The sequence below is a fragment of the Oncorhynchus mykiss genome, chromosome 17, assembly GCF_013265735.2.
Source record: "Oncorhynchus mykiss isolate Arlee chromosome 17, USDA_OmykA_1.1, whole genome shotgun sequence".
Classification (NCBI taxonomy): Eukaryota; Metazoa; Chordata; class Actinopteri; order Salmoniformes; family Salmonidae; genus Oncorhynchus; species Oncorhynchus mykiss.
Window position 1 is genome coordinate 91,658,042 of NC_048581.1, and position 20,353 is coordinate 91,678,394.

The window sequence follows — 20,353 nt, forward strand, 5'->3', positions numbered from 1 at the left end:
GAGACTGAAGAGCCCCCCCCCCCCAGGAGACTGAAGAGCCCCCCCCCCCCAGGAGACTGAAGAGCCCCCCCCCCAGGAGACTGAAGAGCCCCCCCCCCCCCCCCCCCCAGGAGACTGAAGAGCCCCCCCAGGAGACTGAAGAGCCCCCCCCCCCAGGAGACTGAAGAGCCCCCCCCCCCAGGAGACTGAAGAGCCCCCCCAAGAGACTGAAGAGCCCCCCCAAGAGACTGAAGAGCCCCCCCAAGAGACTGAAGAGCCCCCCCCCCAGGAGACTGAAGAGCCCCCCCCCAGGAGACTGAAGAGCCCCCCCAAGGAGACTGAAGAGCCCCCCCCCAAGAGACTGAAGAGATGAGCTACTGTGTACTGGACTCCACCATGGATTTATTCCCTATCCTTTGCACAATGTAGATTGTCTGGTTCTAAACCAGCTCAGATGGCATTTTACTGTATATGACCTTTTATGTAGCTCTAAGGATTGATGTTTAATTCTGTGTGTGTGTGAACAATGAACGTTTGTGGAACAATGAATAAAAACTCTGACCAATAAGACTGTATTCTGACACATTGACGTTTATAACACCAAGAAAATCTAATCAAACATAAAGACGGGATCAAAATACTTTTATTATATTATCTATAATAAAAATACAAACCAAGAGAAACTATACTTACTATATGTAGAGAGGTAAGAAGAAAGTACATGAAAAAAAAAAAAAAAAATGTACTTCTACAAGGCAAATATTGAGCACGATCACATGCAAACAATAATGACATTATTATTTGGGAGAATCAGGTTAATATAAATCGTTTTAAAAACTTTTACATGCTTTGCAAGAAGAAAGATATCTGCAATCAGTCTACTGATTGTCAATTTTCTGCATTTATCAAAAGTCCAATCAGAATAAAAACGTTACACCACAGTGACAATGTGACTATTTGATTCCGAGTTCGGGACATATGAAAAGTTTGTATGCGATAACCATTTATAAAAACATGTACATTCAGTTTTTCACCGACTCACTTCACTCACAGACTTTACTGGCACATACAGAGGGAGGCTTGCGTTGCTGATGCTGGCACACGTGCCGCTCCAATACACCCCTGGGACTCCGATTTAAACAGTTTACTTGTATTAACAATTTGAAAGATTGTTCAGAAAACCAGGTGTTTTTTTTAAATCGGTGTATTGCTTACTTCGATTTTGACGCTGATTAATTAAGACAAGCAGAATAAAGGCGTTTACATGACTAACGCCATACTCTGCCTTCTACCATAATCAATTTAATATCAGATTATTAGTGTGCATGTAAACGTACTCATTGTCAAATTGCAAAAAAAGAGCTCACAGTCACCTACTGTTTTAAAACAAACACCACAACATATTAACTTTCTTATCTAACAAGATAACTAACCATAGAACTAAAGTTTCAACAAAAACTGCTTTAGATCACTTTAATTATACTACTATTACATGTCAGAAGCATTTCTGAAAGCAGAAGCCCATCCAAGACACAGTTGTTCGTTTTAGTCCATATCCACACGAACACTCCTGGAGAAAAAAATTCTGAACATATTATGATCCTAAAACTTAATAGAGTAGTCAAATAACAAAGTAATAAAAACTGGAGAATTTATTAAAAATGTGTATTTAAAAAAAAATATTCTGCTTTGGGGAATTCCAGGTGTCTACCACTTAATTCCAGTTTTATGAACAAACATCTGGTTCCCAAACGGCACCCTATTCCCTATATAGTGCACTACGTTAGACCAGGGCTGGCACCCTATTCCCTATATAGTGCACTACGTTAGACCAGGGCTGGCATCCTATTCCCTATATAGTGCAGTACGTTAGACCAGGGCTGGCACCCTATTCCCTATATAGTGCACTACGTTAGACCAGGGCTGGCACCCTATTCCCTATATAGTGCACTACGTTAGACCAGGGCTGGCACCCTATTCCCTATATAGTGCACTACTTTAGACCAGGGCTGGCACCCTATTCCCTATATAGTGCACTACTTTAGACCAGGGCTGGCACCCTATTCCCTACATAGTGCACTACTTTAGACCAGGGCTGGCACTCTATTCCCTACATAGTGCACTACTTTACACCAGGGCTGGCACCCTATTCCCTATATAGAGCACTACTTTACACCAGGGCTGGCACCCTATTCCCTATATAGAGCACTACTTTACACCAGGGCTGGCACCCTATTCCCTATATAGCGCACTACTTTAGAGCAGTCTAAAGGGAACAGGGTGCCATTTGGACACAATCCAGGTCTACTAACTACTCTACATCATCCCAGGTCTACATCATCCCAGGTCTACTAACTACTCTACATCATCCCAGGTCTACATCATCCCAGGTCTACTAACTACTCTACATCATCCCAGGTCTACATCATCCCAGGTCTACTAACTACTCTACATCATCCCAGGTCTACATCATCCCAGGTCTACTAACTACTCTACATCATCCCAGGTCTACATCATCCCAGGTCTACTAACTACTCTACATCATCCCAGGTCTACATCATCCCAGGTCTACTAACTACTCTACATCATCCCAGGTCTACATCATCCCAGGTCTACTAACTACTCTACATCATCCCAGGTCTACATCATCCCAGGTCTACTAACTACTCTACATCATCCCAGGTCTACTAACTACTCTACATCATCCCAGGTCTACATCATCCCAGGTCTACTAACTACTCTACATCATCCCAGGTCTACATCATCCCAGGTCTACTAACTACTCTACATCATCCCAGGTCTACATCATCCCAGGTCTACTAACTACTCTACATCATCCCAGGTCTACATCATCCCAGGTCTACTAACTACTCTACATCATCCCAGGTCTACATCATCCCAGGTCTACTAACTACTCTACATCATCCCAGGTCTACATCATCCCAGGTCTACTAACTACTCTACATCATCCCAGGTCTACTAACTACTCTACATCATCCCAGGTCTACATCATCCCAGGTCTACTAACTACTCTACATCATCCCAGGTCTACGTCATCCCAGGTCTAACTAACTGCATCATCCCACGTCTACGTCATCCCAGGTCTAACTAACTACATCATCCCAGGTCTACTAACTACTCTACATCAACCCAGGTCTACTAACTACTCTACATCATCCCAGGTCTACGTCATCCCAGGTCTAACTAACTGCATCATCCCAGGTCTACGTCATCCCAGGTCTAACTAACTACATCATCCCACGTCTATGTCATCCCAGGTCTAACTAACTACATCATCCCACGTCTACGTCATCCCAGGTCTAACTAACTACATCATCCCAGATCTATTAACTACTCTACATCATCCCAGGTCTACTAACTACTCTACATCATCCCAGGTCTACTAACTACTCTACATCATCCCAGGTCTACGTCATCCCAGGTCTAACTCACTACTCTACATCATCCCAGGTCTAACTAACTACATCATCCCAGATCTATTAACTACTCTACATCATCCCAGGTCTACTACCTACTCTACATCATCCCAGGTCTACTACCTACTCTACATCATCCCAGGTCTACGTCATCCCAGGTCTAACTAACTACATCATCCCAGATCTATTAACTAATCTACATCATCCCAGGTCTACATCATCCCAGGTCTACTAACTACTCTACATCATCCCAGGTCTACATCATCCCAGGTCTACTAACTACTCTACATCATCCCAGGTCTACTAACTACTCTACATCATCCCAGGTCTACGTCATCCCAGGTCTAACTAACTGCATCATCCCACGTCTACGTCATCCCAGGTCTAACTAACTACATCATCCCAGGTCTACTAACTACTCTACATCAACCCAGGTCTACTAACTACTCTACATCATCCCAGCTCTACTAACTACTCTACATCATCCCAGGTCTACGTCATCCCAGGTCTAACTAACTACATCATCCCACGTCTACGTCATCCCAGGTCTAACTAACTACATCATCCCACGTCTACGTCATCCCAAGTCTAACTAACTACATCATCCCAGATCTATTAACTACTCTACATCATCCCAGGTCTACTAACTACTCTACATCATCCCAGGTCTACGTCATCCCAGGTTTAACCAACTACTCTACATCATCCCAGGTCTACTCACTACATCATCCCAGGTCTACATCATCCCAGGTCTAACTACATCATCCCAGGTCTACGTCATCCCAGGTCTACTAACTACTCTACATCATCCCAGGTCTATGTCATCCCAGGTCTACTAACTACTCTATATTCTCTACCCACAACCGCTGTGTGTGTGTGTGTGTGTGTGTGTGTAACGTAGGCACATGAGAGGGCAAGCGAGACAAAGCCTGTTAGAACATTTTAGACCATCTCTGGCAAGACTTACTGACTTCTGAACCAGAGCGGAAGTGTCTTTGATCTTTAAAAATAGACCCACATCAGGCTAATGACCTTCTTTCATCTCTGGACTGTAATGATCATTAGGACCATTATAAAAGGAAGTAAAACTACACGAGAGTGGAGGGTGCTCTACAAAAAAATAACATTTTATTTCTCTAACATTGTCATCTTCTTAAAATGGTTTCATCATGTCATAAAGATACACAATGGACAACCTCATGACTGAGAGGCAGACATACATTTTTATCTACAACTGTGACAGACAAACCCAATGTGAATAGGAGACAGACAGCAGGCCTGAGTGTTCCTAATGTTTCGTATACTCAGTGTATAGTGCACTACTTTTATCCAATGCTCTGCGTAGTGAATCTGGTCCAATAAGGACTTCAGGACAGGACTCCAGGACAGGACTCCAGGACTTCAGAACAGGACTCCAGGACTTCAGAACAGGACTCCAGGACTTCAGAACAGGACTCCAGGACTTCAGAACAGGACTACAGGACAGGCCGTCATTGTAAATAAGAATTTGTTCTTAACTGGACTTGCCTAGTTATATTTTGTTTAATTACATTGTTTTCTTTAGGAATGTAGTGAAGTAAAATTATGTAATTTTTACTCCATACATTTTCCCCTGACACCCAAACGTACTCGTTACATTTTGAATGCTGAGCTGGACAGGAAAATGTTCTATTTCGCACAATCATCAAGAGAACATGCCTGGTCATCCCTACTGCCTCTGATCTGGAGGACTAACTAAACAGAGAACATGCCTGGTCATCCCTACTGCCTCTGATCTGGAGGACTCACTAAACAGAGAACATCCCTGGTCATCCCTACTGCCTCTGATCTGGAGGACTCACTAAACGGAGAACATCCCTGGTCCTCCCTACTGCCTCTGATCTGGTGGACTCACTAAACAGAGAACATGCCTGGTCATCCCTACTGCCTCTGATCTGGAGGACTCACTAAACAGAGAACATGCCTGGTCATCCCTACTGCCTCTGATCTGGAGGACTCACTAAACAGAGAACATCCCTGGTCATCCCTACTGCCTCTGATCTGGAGGACTCACTAAACGGAGAACATCCCTGGTCCTCCCTACTGCCTCTGATCTGGAGGACTCACTAAACAGAGAACATCCCTGGTCATCCCTACTGCCTCTGATGTGGAGGAGAACATCACTAAACACAAATGCTTCCTTTGTAAATGATGTCTGAATGTTGGAGTTTGCCCCTGGCTCTCTGTAATTAAACAAGAAAACATCTGGTCTGCTTTATATAAGGAATTTGAAATGATTTATACTTTTGATACTTAAGTATATTTTATAAATTACATTTACTTGTGATACTTAAGTATATTTAAAACCCAAATACTTTTATTCAAGTAGTATTTTATTGAATGACTTTCACGTTTACTTGAGTCATTTTCTATTAAGGCATCTTCACTTCTACTCAAGTATGAACATTGGGTACATTTTCCACCCTGCTGCAATATGAGGGAGGTGGAGACTGTTGATGATAATCATTGAGTCAGTGCATAAAGTACTAGAGTGCAATAGACGGAGGCTCACTGAGAAGAGCACACATAACAAGGAAACACTACCAGAAGTATGTGGACACCTGCTCGTCAAACATCTCATTCCAAAATCATGAGCATTAATATGGAGTTTGTCCCCCCCATTTACTGCTATAACAGCCTCCACCCTTCTGGGAAGGCTTTCCACTAGATGTTGGAACATTGCTGCTATAACAGCCTCCACTCTTCTGGGAAGGCTTTCCACTAGATGTTGGAACATTGCTGCTATAACAGCCTCCACTCTTCTGGAAAGGCTTTCCACTAGATGTTGGAACAATGCTGTGGAGACTTGCTTCCATTCAGCCATAAGAGCATTAGTGAGGTCGGCCACTGATGTTGGACAATTAGACCTGGCTTGTTCCAATTCACCCCAAAGGAGATTGATGGGGTTGAGGTCAGGGCTCTGTGCAGGCCAGTCAAGTTCTTCCTCACGATCTCAACAAACCATTTCTGTATGGACCTTGCTTTGTGCACTGGGCATTGTCATGCTGAAACAGGAAAGGGCCTTCCCCAAACTGTTATCAAAGGAAGAACAGAATCTAGAATGTCATTGTATGCTGTAGCATTTAGATTTCCCTTCCCAGAAATTTAGGGGCCAAGCTTGAACCATGAAAAACAACCCCAGACTACACAGTTGGCACTATGCATTCGGGCAGGTAGCGTTCTCCTGGCTTCCGCCAAACCCAGATTCGTCCGGCTGACTGCCAGATGGTGAAGTGTGATTCATCACTCCAGAGAACACATTTCCATTGCTCCAGGGTCCAAAGGCAGTGAGCTTTACACCACTACAGCTGACCCTTGGCATTGCTCATGGTGATGCTTGTGTGCGGCTGCTCGGCCATGGAAACCCATTTCATGAAGCTCCCGACGAACAGTTATTGTGCTGACGTTGCTACAAGAGGCAGTTTGGAACTCGGTAGTGAGTGTAGCAACCAAGGACAGACGATTTTCAGAGGTCCTGTTCTGTGAGCTTGTGGCCTACCACTTCGCGGTTGAGCCGTTTTTGCTCCTAGACATTTCCACTTCACAATAACAGCACTTACAATTGACCTGCTTTAGCAGGGCAGAAACTTTACAAACTGACTTGTTGGAAAGGTGGCATCTTATGACATTGCCACATTGAAAGTCACTGAGCTCTTCAGTAAGGTGATTCTACTGCCAATGTTTGTCTATGGAGATTGCATAGCTGTGTGCTTATACACCTGTCAGCAATGGGTGTGGCTGAAATAGCCGAATCCACTCATTTGAATGGGGTGTCCACATACATTTGTATATATATAGTGTATTTCTGGATAATGTATAGTGGTGAACCTCCCGAGACAGCCCTTCCTAATGACTACCTGATACTGCCAATATAAGCTAGTTACTGCATTCTAACATGGCACCCATGACTAGTCATGTATGCGTTTCAGCCTCTAAGGAAGAGCCCTTAGTTCACAACCAATCACTGAGGACTTTATTAAAGGTTTAAAAGGAAATTAATGGAAATCCTGCAGGGGTACTGTAGGTCCCCGAGAGAAGGGTTAGCTCAGTGACATCATTATCATATACATATTATGTGATTTTATCTCTAGAAGATGGCCAGCCTTGGTGTAATGGCTTTGCTGGTGGGTGGGTAAAGGGGGAGTTTAAACCAGTCTTGGTGTTTGGTGTAAAGAGCATGGGCCTGTCAAACTGGTCTTGGTGTTTGGGGACAGGAACTGTCAGAAGCGGTCTTGGTTACGGCTGGGTGGTGGAGGGCCTAAACAGGCTTGGGGCTGGGTGTTTGGGGACAGGAACAGGGGCTGTCAAGACTCTGGCCACACCGCCAGCAGCAGTAATGGTCCTGGTGCCACGCCTGGCCATCTCCCCCCTTCTTGTAGTCCTCACAGAAGATCAGCTGCAAACCAGAGGAGAAAAGATACACACATCCTAAGGGTTCTTTATTGGATCAAATGTTTCTCTAGGGAACCAAAAAAACAGATCAAAATACTGCATCTGACTGCAGAGATGCCGTTTCTGGACTGCAGAGATGCCGTTTCTGGACTGCAGAGATGCCGTTTCTGGACTGCAGAGATGCCGTTTCTGGACTGCAGAGATGCCGTTTCTGGACTGCAGAGATGCCGTTTCTGGACTGCAGAGATGCCGTTTCTGGACTGCAGAGATGCCGTTTCTGGACTGCAGAGATGCCGTTTCTGGACTGCAGAGATGCCGTTTCTGGACTGCAGAGATGCCGTTTCTGGACTGCAGAGATGCAGTTTCTGGGCTGCAGAGATGCCGTTTCTGGACTGCAGAGATGCCGTTTCTGGACTGCAGAGATGCAGTTTCTGGGCTGCAGAGATGCCGTTTCTGGGCTGCAGAGATGCCGTTTCTGGACTGCAGAGATGCCGTTTCTGGACTGCAGAGATGCCGTTTCTGGACTGCAGAGATGCAGTTTCTGGGCTGCAGAGATGCCGTTTCTGGACTGCAGAGATGCCGTTTCTGGACTGCAGAGATGCCGTTTCTGGACTGCAGAGATGCCGTTTCTGGACTGCAGAGATGCCGTTTCTGGACTGCAGAGATGCCGTTTCTGGACTGCAGAGATGCCGTTTCTGGACTGCAGAGATGCCGTTTCTGGACTGCAGAGATGCCGTTTCTGGACTGCAGAGATGCCGTTTCTGGACTGCAGAGATGCCGTTTCTGGACTGCAGAGATGCAGTTTCTGGACTGCAGAGATGCAGTTTCTGGACTGCAGAGATGCAGTTTCTGGACTGCAGAGATGCCGTTTCTGGACTGCAGAGATGCCGTTTCTGGACTGCAGAGATGCCGTTTCTGGACTGCAGAGATGCAGTTTCTGGACTGCAGAGATGCAGTTTCTGCGGTCGTCTCCCATAGAATCAGAATGAATAGCACTGGGATCCCTCATTCAATTAATGTATTTTGTCTAGTGTGTAATGTACAGTCGTGCCCAAACGTTGAGAATGAAACAAATATACATTTTCAAAGTCTGCTGCCTCAGTTTGTATGATGGCAATTTGCATATACTCCAGAATGTTATGAAGAGTGATCAGATGAATTGCAATTAATTGCAAAGTCCCTCTTCGCCATGCAAATGAACTGAATCCCCCAAAAAACATTTCCACTGCATTTCAGCCCTGCCACAAAAGGACCAGCTGACATCATGTCAGTGGTTCTCTCGTTAACACAGGTGTGAGTGTTGACGAGGACAAGGCTGGAGATCACTCTGTCAAGCTGATTGAGTTCAAATAACAGACTGGAAGCTTCAAAACGAGGGTAGTGCTTGGAATCATTGTTCTTCCTCTGTCAACCATGGTTACCTGCAAGGAACATGTGCCATCATCATTGCTTTGCACAAAAAGGGCTTCACAGGCAAGGATATTGCTGCCAGTAAGATTGCACCGATCCCACAGCTGAATCAACTTTAGGAGCCGGTCCTGGTGCTTGCTGGACTTTCTTGGGCGCCCTGAAGCCTTCTTCACAACAATTGAACCGCTCTCCTTGAAGTTCTTGATGATCAGATAAATGGTTTATTTAGGGGCACCACCAGTACAGAGCTTGCTCAGGAATGGCAGCAGGCAGGTGTGAGTGCATCTGCACACACAGTGAGGCAAATACTTTAGGAGGATGGCCTGGTGTCAAGAAGGGCAGCAAAGAAGCCACTTCTCTCCAGGAAAAACATCAGGGGCAGACTGATATTCTGCATAAGGTATAGGGATTGGACTGCTGAGGACTGGGGTAAAGTCATTTTCTCTGATGAATCCCCTTTCCGATTGTTTGGGGCATCCAGAAAAAAAGCTTGTCCGGAGAAGACAAGGTGAGTGCTACCATCAGTCTTGTGTCATGCCAACAGTAAAGCATCCTGAGGCCATTAATGTGTGGGGTTGCTTCTCAGCCAAGGGAGTGTGCTCACTCACAATTCTACCTAAGAACACAGCCATGAATAAATAATGGCACTAACACATCCTCCGAGAGCAACTTCTCCCAACCATCCAGGAACAGTTTGGTGATGAACAATGCCTTTTCCAGCATGATGGAGCACCTTGCCATAAGGCAAAGTGATAACTAAGTGGCTCGGGGAACAAAACATCAATATTTTGGTTCCATGGCCAGGAAACTCCCCAGACCTTAGGTGGGTGAACAAACAAGAACCCACAAATTCAAGAATGGGCTGCCATCAGTCAGGATGTGGCCCAGAAGTTAATTGACAGCATGCCAGGGCGAATTGCAGAGGTCTTAAAAAAGAAGGGTCAACACTGCAAATATTGACTCTTTGTATCAACTTCATGTAATCGTCAATAAAAGCATTTGACACTTAGAAAATGCTTGTTATTATACTTCATAGTTCCGTAGTAACTTCTGACAAAGATATCTAAAGACACTGAAGCAGCAAACTTTGTGAAAAAACATATTTGTGTCATCTTCAAAACTTTTGGCCACGACTGTACAGAGTCTATTTTGTATACAGCAGTTCTGTGTCTCAAAGACAATTTTCCCGTTGGGACAATAATGTTCATCCTATTTCCATGAGTCTCCCCTCACCTCGTCAGACCCTGAACAGCGTGTTCTGGTCCTCTGGCAGTACCATCTTCCACAGAGTACCCTACTCCGCCCCCCTCCTGCCCCCCTTCCTCTCCGTCCCCCCCCCCCCTCACCTCATCACATCCCGAACAGCGTGGTCTGGTCCTCTGGCAGTAGTGTCTTCCACAGAGCAGCTCTCCCTCCCTCCAGTAGTACACAAGATCCACCAGAGCCTCTCCACACTCTGAACACACGAAGCAGGTCGGGTGCCACTGCTTGTCGTAGCCCGCCCACTCTGCATACACCACAGGACTGTCCAGGGGGGCGAGCTCCCCGCAACCACTGCAATGCTGTAGGAGGGGAGAGTCGAGGGAGAATGGGGGGGGGGGGGAGTGGAATAAGAGGGAACAGGGGGAGACAAAAACAACTACATTGAGCAAACTGACACCACAGGAATGGGGGGTGGGGGGGGGGGATAACCCACTTGCCAGTATACTGTCAAATCCACACAACATGATGATCGTGCATCGTCCTCTCTCAAAGCCCACATCACCACAGCACTAAGGCCAAGCGCGAAACATGGTGCAATCCATGTTATAATACAAGCAATCAAAGGCAGATGTTTAGTCAGCCTTTAAAGTCGTTTTCATACTGCTCTCCGTCTGTTTGCTGTCGTCCTCTCTCGTAATGATGGCCTGTGTACTACATAGAAGTTTTTTTATATAGCGTTCGATGGAGCCACAATGACAATCAGTTGAAAGCAATGTCAACGTACAGTCACTTTGTAGTGAGACTAACATCTGAAGCTAAAGGATTGTCCACACTTGAGCGCACACACACACACAGAGAGAGAGAGAGAGATGGAGACAAAGACAGAGAGAGAACAGAACTCCTCCGCCCACATTTGTATGACATTTGTAGCCAGCAAGGTTTATTCCGTTGATATTTTAGCATAAACACGTCCTTTCCTTAGCAGCTGAACACAGACTGCCTCACTGAGTCATAAATCCTTGGTTTTATCACCATCCACAAACGCACTGACTAGGGTGAAAAGACAAGGGCCCTACAGGCACTTACAAAGTTGTGTCCCAAAATGTGCCCCATGGGCCCTGGTCAAAGAGCCCAGTGGGCCCTGGTCAAAGAGCCCAGTGGGCCCTGGTCAAAGAGACAAATGGGCCCTGGTCAAAGAGCCAAGTGGGCCCTGGTCAAAGAGACAAGTGGGCCCTGGTCAAAGAGCCAAGTGGGCCCTGGTCAAAGAGCCAAGTGGGCCCTGGTCAAAGAGCCCTGGTCAAAGAGCCCAGTGGGCCCTGGTCAAAGAGACAAATGGGCCCTGGTCAAAGAGCCAAGTGGGCCCTGGTCAAAGAGCCAAGTGGGCCCTGGTCAAAGAGCCCAGTGGGCCCTGGTCAAAGAGCCCAGTGGGCCCTGGTCAAAGAGACAAATGGGCCCTGGTCAAAGAGCCAAGTGGGCCCTGGTCAAAGAGACAAGTGGGCCCTGGTCAAAGAGCCCAGTGGGCCCTGGTCAAAGAGACAAGTGGGCCCTGGTCAAAGAGACAAGTGGGCCCTGGTCAAAGAGCCAAGTGGGCCCTGGTCAAAGAGACAGTGGGCCCTGGTCAAAGAGCCAAGTGGGCCCTGGTCAAAGAGACAGTGGGCCCTGGTCAAAGAGCCCAGTGGGCCCTGGTCAAAGAGACAAATGGGCCCTGGTCAAAGAGCCCTGTGGGCCCTGGTCAAAGAGCCAAATGGGCCCTGGTCAAAGAGACAAATGGGCCCTGGTCAAAGAGCCCAGTGGGCCCTGGTCAAAGAGACAAGTGGGCCCTGGTCAAAGAGCCCTGTGGGCCCTGGTCAAAGAGCCAAATGGGCCCTGGTCAAAGAGCCCAGTGGGCCCTGGTCAAAGAGCCCAGTGGGCCCTGGTCAAAGAGACAAATGGGCCCTGGTCAAAGAGCCCTGTGGGCCCTGGTCAAAGAGACAAGTGGGCCCTGGTCAAAGAGCCAAGTGGGCCCTGGTCAAAGAGACAGTGGGCCCTGGTCAAAGAGCCAAGTGGGCCCTGGTCAAAGAGACAGTGGGCCCTGGTCAAAGAGCCCAGTGGGCCCTGGTCAAAGAGACAAATGGGCCCTGGTCAAAGAGCCCTGTGGGCCCTGGTCAAAGAGCCAAATGGGCCCTGGTCAAAGAGACAAATGGGCCCTGGTCAAAGAGACAAGTGGGCCCTGGTCAAAGAGCCCTGTGGGCCCTGGTCAAAGAGCCAAATGGGCCCTGGTCAAAGATCCCAGTGGGCCCTGGTCAAAGAGCCCAGTGGGCCCTGGTCAAAGAGACAAATGGGCCCTGGTCAAAGAGCCCTGTGGGCCCTGGTCAAAGAGCCAAATGGGCCCTGGTCAAAGAGCCCAGTGGGCCCTGGTCAAAGAGACAAATGGGCCCTGGTCAAAGAGCCCTGTGGGCCCTGGTCAAAGAGCCAAGTGGGCCCTGGTCAAAGAGCCAAGTGGGCCCTGGTCAAAAGTAGTGTATTATAAAGGGAACCATTTGGACCTCAGTGTGTGAAGACAACCCATTCACCGCTTCCTTCTTATGAGTTCAAGAATCCTACCTGGGTTTTTCCCATCGTCACTGTCGGGTGGATTGAAGAAAAAAAACCAGTAACTACGTGTAAAACTGTTCTGGTTTGGAGATCAGATGTTTTCATCTGACAACAACGCTAGAAGACAGCGTGTCTCATGACTGTTTCAGATGTGAACGACTTGCATACATTTGCTGTATGTGCTGTGCTTTTACCAAAATGATTGTCCACAATACAAAATTAACCGGAAAAAAAAAAAAAAAAAACATCTATATCTATCTTGTCATAATCCTAGACTATAGTATAACTGTCACTCTGAAAAGGCTTGATAGACATTGTTTTATAACGTCTATTTGGTATTGGCTATTTTATTAGGATCCCCATTAGCTGTTGCTTAAACAGAAGCTACTCTTCCTGGGGTCCAACACAGAACATGACATAACACAGAACATTAATGGACCAGAACAGCTCCAGGATAAAACTACATACGATGCATTCAGAAAGTATTCAGACACCTTGACTTTTTCCACTTTGTTACATTAAAGCCTTGATGACTATTTTTTTTCCATATCCACACACACACACACACAAAAACAGGTTGACATTTTTTTGCAAATTACAAAGACAGAAATACCTTGTTTACGTAAGTATTCAGACCCTTTGCTATGACACTCTAAATTGAGCTCAGGTGCATCCTGTTTCCACAGTTCACCTGTGGTAAATTCAATTTATTGGACGTGATTTGGGAAGGCAAACACCTGTCTATATAAAAAATAAATTTAAAAAAAGTGACTAGTTTCAGGAAACTAGGCGTATGTCGCAAGTCACGACTTCACATGAGGCATTTTAACGTTTATTTTGCTTTATCCAAATGCTTTTTTTTTGGCAGAAATGCCTTCTGGAACATTTGATCTTTCATGTGCCTTAACAAATGTGTATGTCATCTGTAAATATGAATAAACTTGTTAAATTATGAGCCTAGTTGGTTTAGCCACAAAAAAAAAAAAAAAAAAAGATAGGAACCTTCCCGCTAGCCATGATTGGCTGAGACCGGCAACAACCAGTGCCCCCGCACATCGACTCCTGTATATAGCCTCAATTGTTATTTTATGGTTGCAGTTTAATTATTTAACTTTTAATTAATTTTTTTATCTGAAAACTTCTTAATAACATCTTGTTGGTTAAGGGCTTGTAAGTAAGCGTTTCACTGTAATGTACAACACCTGTTGTATTCGGCGCATGTGACAAATGCACATAACGAGCAGTTAATTTTATATACAAATGATGCTACACGGCAGACCATTCCGAAAAGCATCTCCTCTCGCCATGTCCAACCCGATTCATTATCAAATTGTATTCATTTCTACTGCAGTTTTTTTTTTTTTTTCAAAATATATAAAAAAACATTAGCCATGGAGAACTGCAAATGTGTTGCTACTGCTCTCAATAACGTCGCTGCCCTGAATTTATCAGGCGCTATCGACAAAGATCAGTGGGAGAAAGTTGTGACGGACTACTTTCTGCACGCGGTCAGTGTGAACCGGAGTGACTTGACACAACAGCACAGGACAGCTTATTTAATGAAAGGGGTTCCGGTCTGCCGTGAAGCGTTCATCCATGTATACAGGTAAGAGTCTAGATACAGTTTCAGATATTATAAGTTGTTAGGCACACCTCTATGAAGAGGGAACGCAACACCCTGCTACAACTCAACTCTCCGTGAAGTGAAAGAGGTATGGACTGTAGGGGTGAGTAAGGATGACAACAGGCAGAATGTGGTACCGTTTTACAAGGACTTTATTCCTGTACACGGTATTATGGGGAAAAGGGGCTGGACGGAACCAAAGCAAAGAAAGTAAATCTCAAAGCCCCCCCTCTCCCATCTTACCTGCCTACCCACTACTTACCTAATTTAGCACCACCTGGTGCCCTAACCAAAATACAGGAGGTGGTCCGCCCAGGTCTTACCTATTGTGCCTAGACAGTGAATATACTGCAGGTATATGTATGCCCACAGGCCTCTTGCCTAAGCACTCCCTAGGTGCCTTCCCCTTCCCCCCTGGGAACAAATCATTTCCCAAACAAACTAAGAAACAAAAGGACATCAAATAAGCTCTACCTGAGCAACAAACTCACAGAACATACCAACTGCTACCAACAACTAACACAGTAAATTATCCACAGCCATCAGCCTCCTCTCTCTGCACTGACCTCCCTCACATTCAATCTCTCAGCACTGACCTCCCTCACATTCAATCTCTCTGCAATGACCTCCCTCACATTCAATCTCTCTGCACTGACCTCCCTCACATTCAATCTCTCTGCAATGACCTCCCTCACATTCAATCTCTCTGCACTGACCTCCCTCACATTCAATCTCTCTGCAATGACTTCCCTCACATTCAATCTCTCAGCACTGACCTCCCTCACATTCAATCTCTCTGCAATGACTTCCCTCACATTCAATCTCTCTGCACTGACCTCCCTCACATTCAATCTCTCTGCAATGACTTCCCTCACATTCAATCTCTCTGCACTGACCTCCCTCACATTCAATCTCTCTGCACTGACCTCCCTCACATTCAATCTCTCAGCACTGACCTCCCTCACATTCAATCTCTCAGCACTGACCTCCCTCACATTCAATCTCTCTGCAATGACTTCCCTCACATTCAATCTCTCTGCACTGACCTCCCTCACATTCAGTCTCTCTGCAATGACTTCCCTCACATTCAATCTCTCTGCAATGACTTCCCTCACATTCAATCTCTCTGCACTGACCTCCCTCACATTCAATCTCTCTGCAATGACTTCCCTCACATTCAATCTCTCTGCAATGACTTCCCTCACATTCAATCTCTCTGCACTGACCTCCCTCACATTCAATCTCTCTGCAATGACCTCCCTCACATTCAATCTCTCAGCACTGACCTCCCTCACATTCAATCTCTCAGCACTGACCTCCCTCACATTCAATCTCTCAGCAATGAATCTCCCTCACATTCAATCTCTCAGCAATGACTTCCCAGCAATGATCTCTCTCCTGAACAGGCTTTTATATAGCTTCAGAAGGAATGGGTAATTGGAGACAGCTGCGTCTTGACGAGGGGGCGGGGTCAGCTCTCCAATTAGCCATGGAGTTGACCAATCAGCTGCTTGAGGGATTTCAGGAAGCCATTTCCTGAAATAAACACATGCAAATACACGAACTACAACAGAAACTGGGGAACGTAACATATGTTTCTGAATTTTGTCAGAAAGTTATTTTTTCATTGCAAGTTAAAGCTTAATGGTTAGCTAGCCAGCTGACATTAGATGGCTGTCTCTCTAGCTAAAATTACATGTATGATCTGTGTAGTAATAGTATCTCAGAAATCCATTTGCATTGCTAGCTAACATTTAACCTATTTGATTAGCCAGCTAAAGTTATGACAACCGGTTTGTATTGCTAATGCTCTATGGATTGGGATTATGGTTCATTGTTTAGCTAGTTGCTAGCTACAAGTCTAAACAAAAGACTCCACTTCACCAGATGATTACATGACCCATCAAGTTAGCCAGGTGTGTGACTGATTGCGGGTATCCATTCTATATTAATGGAATTTGCATTTCAGCATCAGTAGAACACGCCCGGCTATATTACTCTCCTCAGTAATACAAGGAGAATGATCTAATGACAGGTGGCCCAAGCAAGCACAGGTTACACCTGAAGCATGGGGACTTGCAGTGAGTGACTGGTGAACTTCAACAACAACCGTGCAGAGGATAACGCAACAGTATCACCAGTAGGTCACCCAGGACACAAACACTTTGGTGGAAAGCTGCTGCCATCTCATGTTAAATCGATAACAAAACTTTGATTGTTTAAAATGTACCTCCAACATGGTTGGCAATACCCCTTGAATGAGTAGGTGTGTGTGTGATAGGATGTATTGTTGTTATGTTGCTACCATGCTGTGTTGTCATGTGTTTCTGAGATGCTTTGTCGTTGTCCTGGGTCTATTTATGTAGTGTTGTCTCACACACCGTTCAAAAGTCTGGGGTCACTTAGAAATGTCCTTGTTTTTTTTTTTGTCCATTAAATTAACATCAAATTGATCACAAACACAGTGGAGACATTGGTAATGTTGTAAATGACTGTTGTAGCTGGAAACGGCAGATTTTCTATGGAATATTTGCATAGGCGTACACAGGCCCTTTATCAGCAACCATCGCTCCTGTGTTCCAATGACACGTTGTGTTCGCTAATCAAAGTTTATCATTTTAAAAAGTCTAATTGATCATTAGAAAACACTTTTGCAATTATGTTAGCAAAATTGAAAACTGTTGTCCTGATTTAAAAAAGCAATAAAACTGACCTTCTATAGACTAGTTGAGTATCTGGAGCATCAGCATTTGTGGGATTGATTACAGGCTTTCCTGGATATAGCCACTATATTGTGATCACTGCATCCAATGGGTTCAGATATAGCTTTAGAACAAAGTTCTAAATGTCACATGATCTCAGTATATGTTCTGAAATGCCCCGGAATCTGCAACACCACTAAGCAAGGGGCACCACCACTAAGCAAGGGGCACCATGAAGACCAAGGAGCTCCCCAAACAGGTCAATGATAAAGTTGCGGAGAAGTACAGATTGGGTTATAAAAAAAATATCAGAAACTTTGAACATCCCACAGAGCACAATTAAATCCATTGTTAAAACATTGAAAGAATATTGCACAACAAACCTGCCAAGACAGGGCCGCCCAACAAAACTCACAGACCAGGCAAGAAGGGCATTAATCAGAGGCAACAAAGAGACCAAAGATAACCCTGAAGGAGCTGCAAAGCTCCACAGCGGAGATTGGAATATCTGTCCATAGGACCACTTTAATGCACACACTCCAGAGCTGGGCTTTACATAAGAGTGGCCAGAAAAAAAAGCCATTGCTTAAAAAAAAAAATAAAAAAAAGTTTGCTGTTCGCCAGAAGGCATGTGGGAGACTCCCCAAACATATAGAAGAAGGTACTCTGGTCAGATGAGACTAAAATGTAGCTTTTTGGCCATCAAGGAAAACGCTGTCTGGCGCAAAGCCAACACCTCTCATCACCCCGAGAACACCATCTCCATGGCAGCATCATGCTGTGGGGATCTTTTTCCATCGGCAGGGACTGGGAAACTGATGAATGGCGCTAAATACAGGGACATTGAGGGAAACCTGTTGTTTCAGTCTTCCAGAGATTTGAGACTGGGACAGAGGTTCAACTTCCAGCAGGACAATGACCCTAAGCATCCTGCTAAAAGAAACACTCGGGCGGTTTAAGTGGAAACATTTAAATGTCTTGGAATGGCCTAGTCAATGCCCAGACCTCAATCCAATTGAGAATCTGTGGTATGACAAAGATTGCTGTACACCAGTGGAACTTGAAGGAGCTGGAGCAGTTTTGCCTTGAAGAAATGGGCAAAAATCCCAGTGGCTAAATGTGCCAAACTTAGAGACATACCCCAAGAGACATGCAGCTGTAATTGCTGCAAAATGCGTCTCTACAAAGTAGGGTGAATAGTTATGCATGTTCAAGTTCTGTTTTTTTTATTTTTATTTCTTGTTTGTTTCACAATAAAGATTTTTATTGTAGAGAAACGTTTTATTTTATATCTTCAAAGTGGTAGGCATGTTGTGTAAATCAAATGATACAAACCCCACCAAAAATCAATTTTAATTTCAGGTTGTATGGCAACAAAATAGGAAAAACGCCAAGGGGGTGAATACTTTCGCAAGCCACTGTATTAAGATGTTAGCAAGTTATTGATTTCATTAACTGGCCTATTTTCAGCCCTTCCTGGGCAGCTTATCAGAGATAGACATAATATGGAAAAGAGTAAACAAAGCAAGATAATATATTTTGTGGCATACAGCAGGTCAGCCACCAGGGGTAGACTCGTCAAGGCCTGGTAGCAGATGGAGTGTACATCACGAGGCGATGGCTCCATCTGCTCAACGTGCCAGGTCTCGACGGGCTCCCCAGCCATGACTAATTGGGGCTGATTGGGGAGTTGGTGAGTAATCAAGGGCTGATTGCTCACCAGCTGTGCAAGGCCCATAAAGCTGCCAGAAGGGCAGCACACAAGGGGACTGGGGGAAGTAAGGTGACTTCTGTGTAGTTGGAGACAGTGCCTGAGCGGAAACGAGGGAATTTGAGTGTGTGTGCCAAACAGGATACAGCAAGACCCATAGGCCAGAAGACGGTATCCCGGAGAGGGTCTCATGGGGGATACAGCAAGACCCGGAGGCCAGAAGACGGTATCCCGGAGAGGGTCTCATGGGGGATACAGCAAGACCCGGAGGCCAGAAGACGGTATCCCAGAGAGGGTCTCATGGGGGATACAGCAAGACCCGGAGGCCAGAAGACGGTATCCCAGAGAGTGTCTCATGGGGGATACAGCAAGACCCGGAGGCCAGAAGACGGTATCCCAGAGAGGGTCTCATGGGGGATACAGCAAGACCCGGAGGCCAGAAGACGGTATCCCGGAGAGGGTCTCATGGGGGATACAGCAAGACCCGGAGGCCAGAAGACGGTATCCCAGAGAGGGTCTCATGGGGGATACAGCAAGACCCGGAGGCCAGAAGACGGTATCCCGGAGAGGGTCTCATGGGGGATACAGCAAGACCCGGAGGCCAGAAGACGGTATCCCGGAGAGGGTCTCATGGGGGATACAGCAAGACCCGGAGGCCAGAAGACGGTATCCCGGAGAGGGTCTCATGGGGGATACAGCAAGACCTGGAGGCCAGAAGACGGTATCCCGGAGAGGGTCTCATGGGGGATACAGCAAGACCCGGAGGCCAGAAGACGGTATCCCGGAGAGGGTCTCATGGGGGATACAGCAAGACCCGGAGGCCAGAAGACGGTATCCCAGAGAGGGTCTCATGGGGGAGACCTTTTCTTTTATAACTATTATTTAAATAAACACCCTTGAAACTAATCCTTCTCTGTCCGTGTCTGATCTGGGTAAACGTCTTGACCAAACCCCCTGGTCTGCCACAATATATACATTCAGCAGTCCATTAAGTAAATAAGTGTGTGTGTTGCAGGGTAGAAGCTACAAACGCATAGCCTTGGCTCCCTCATCCCTTCCAGGCTTTTGGATGGGAGGGTGGACAATGAGCCCGTCATAGCGTATGTACAGGGATATGGCTCTGAATATATACAGCAACAGCAACGTTGCTGGTGGTGGGTTTTTCAGTTCTGGCAGCTTTCATGGCTGGGATCAGTTCTTTCCTCTTCTGGCGCACAGCTTCAGGATAGTTCTAGTAGAGGAATATATACCTTCCTCTCAAGTTCTTGGCTCTTTCCAGAAC

General features: G+C 45.9%; 1 protein-coding gene across 1 annotated transcript in view; it reads right to left on the reverse strand.

The window, feature by feature from the left end:
- Positions 1-7,405: 7,405 nt before the first annotated feature.
- Positions 7,406-20,353, reverse strand: part of LOC110494829 (LIM and cysteine-rich domains protein 1) — a 31,185-nt gene continuing 18,237 nt past the window's right edge. The window contains exons 7-8 of the mRNA XM_036950954.1: positions 10,604-10,819; positions 7,406-7,851 (exon numbers count right to left, since the gene is read on the reverse strand). Coding sequence (XP_036806849.1) covers positions 7,714-7,851; positions 10,604-10,819 — 354 coding nt within the window. The 3' untranslated portion in view covers positions 7,406-7,713. The remainder of the gene's footprint in view (positions 7,852-10,603; positions 10,820-20,353) is intronic.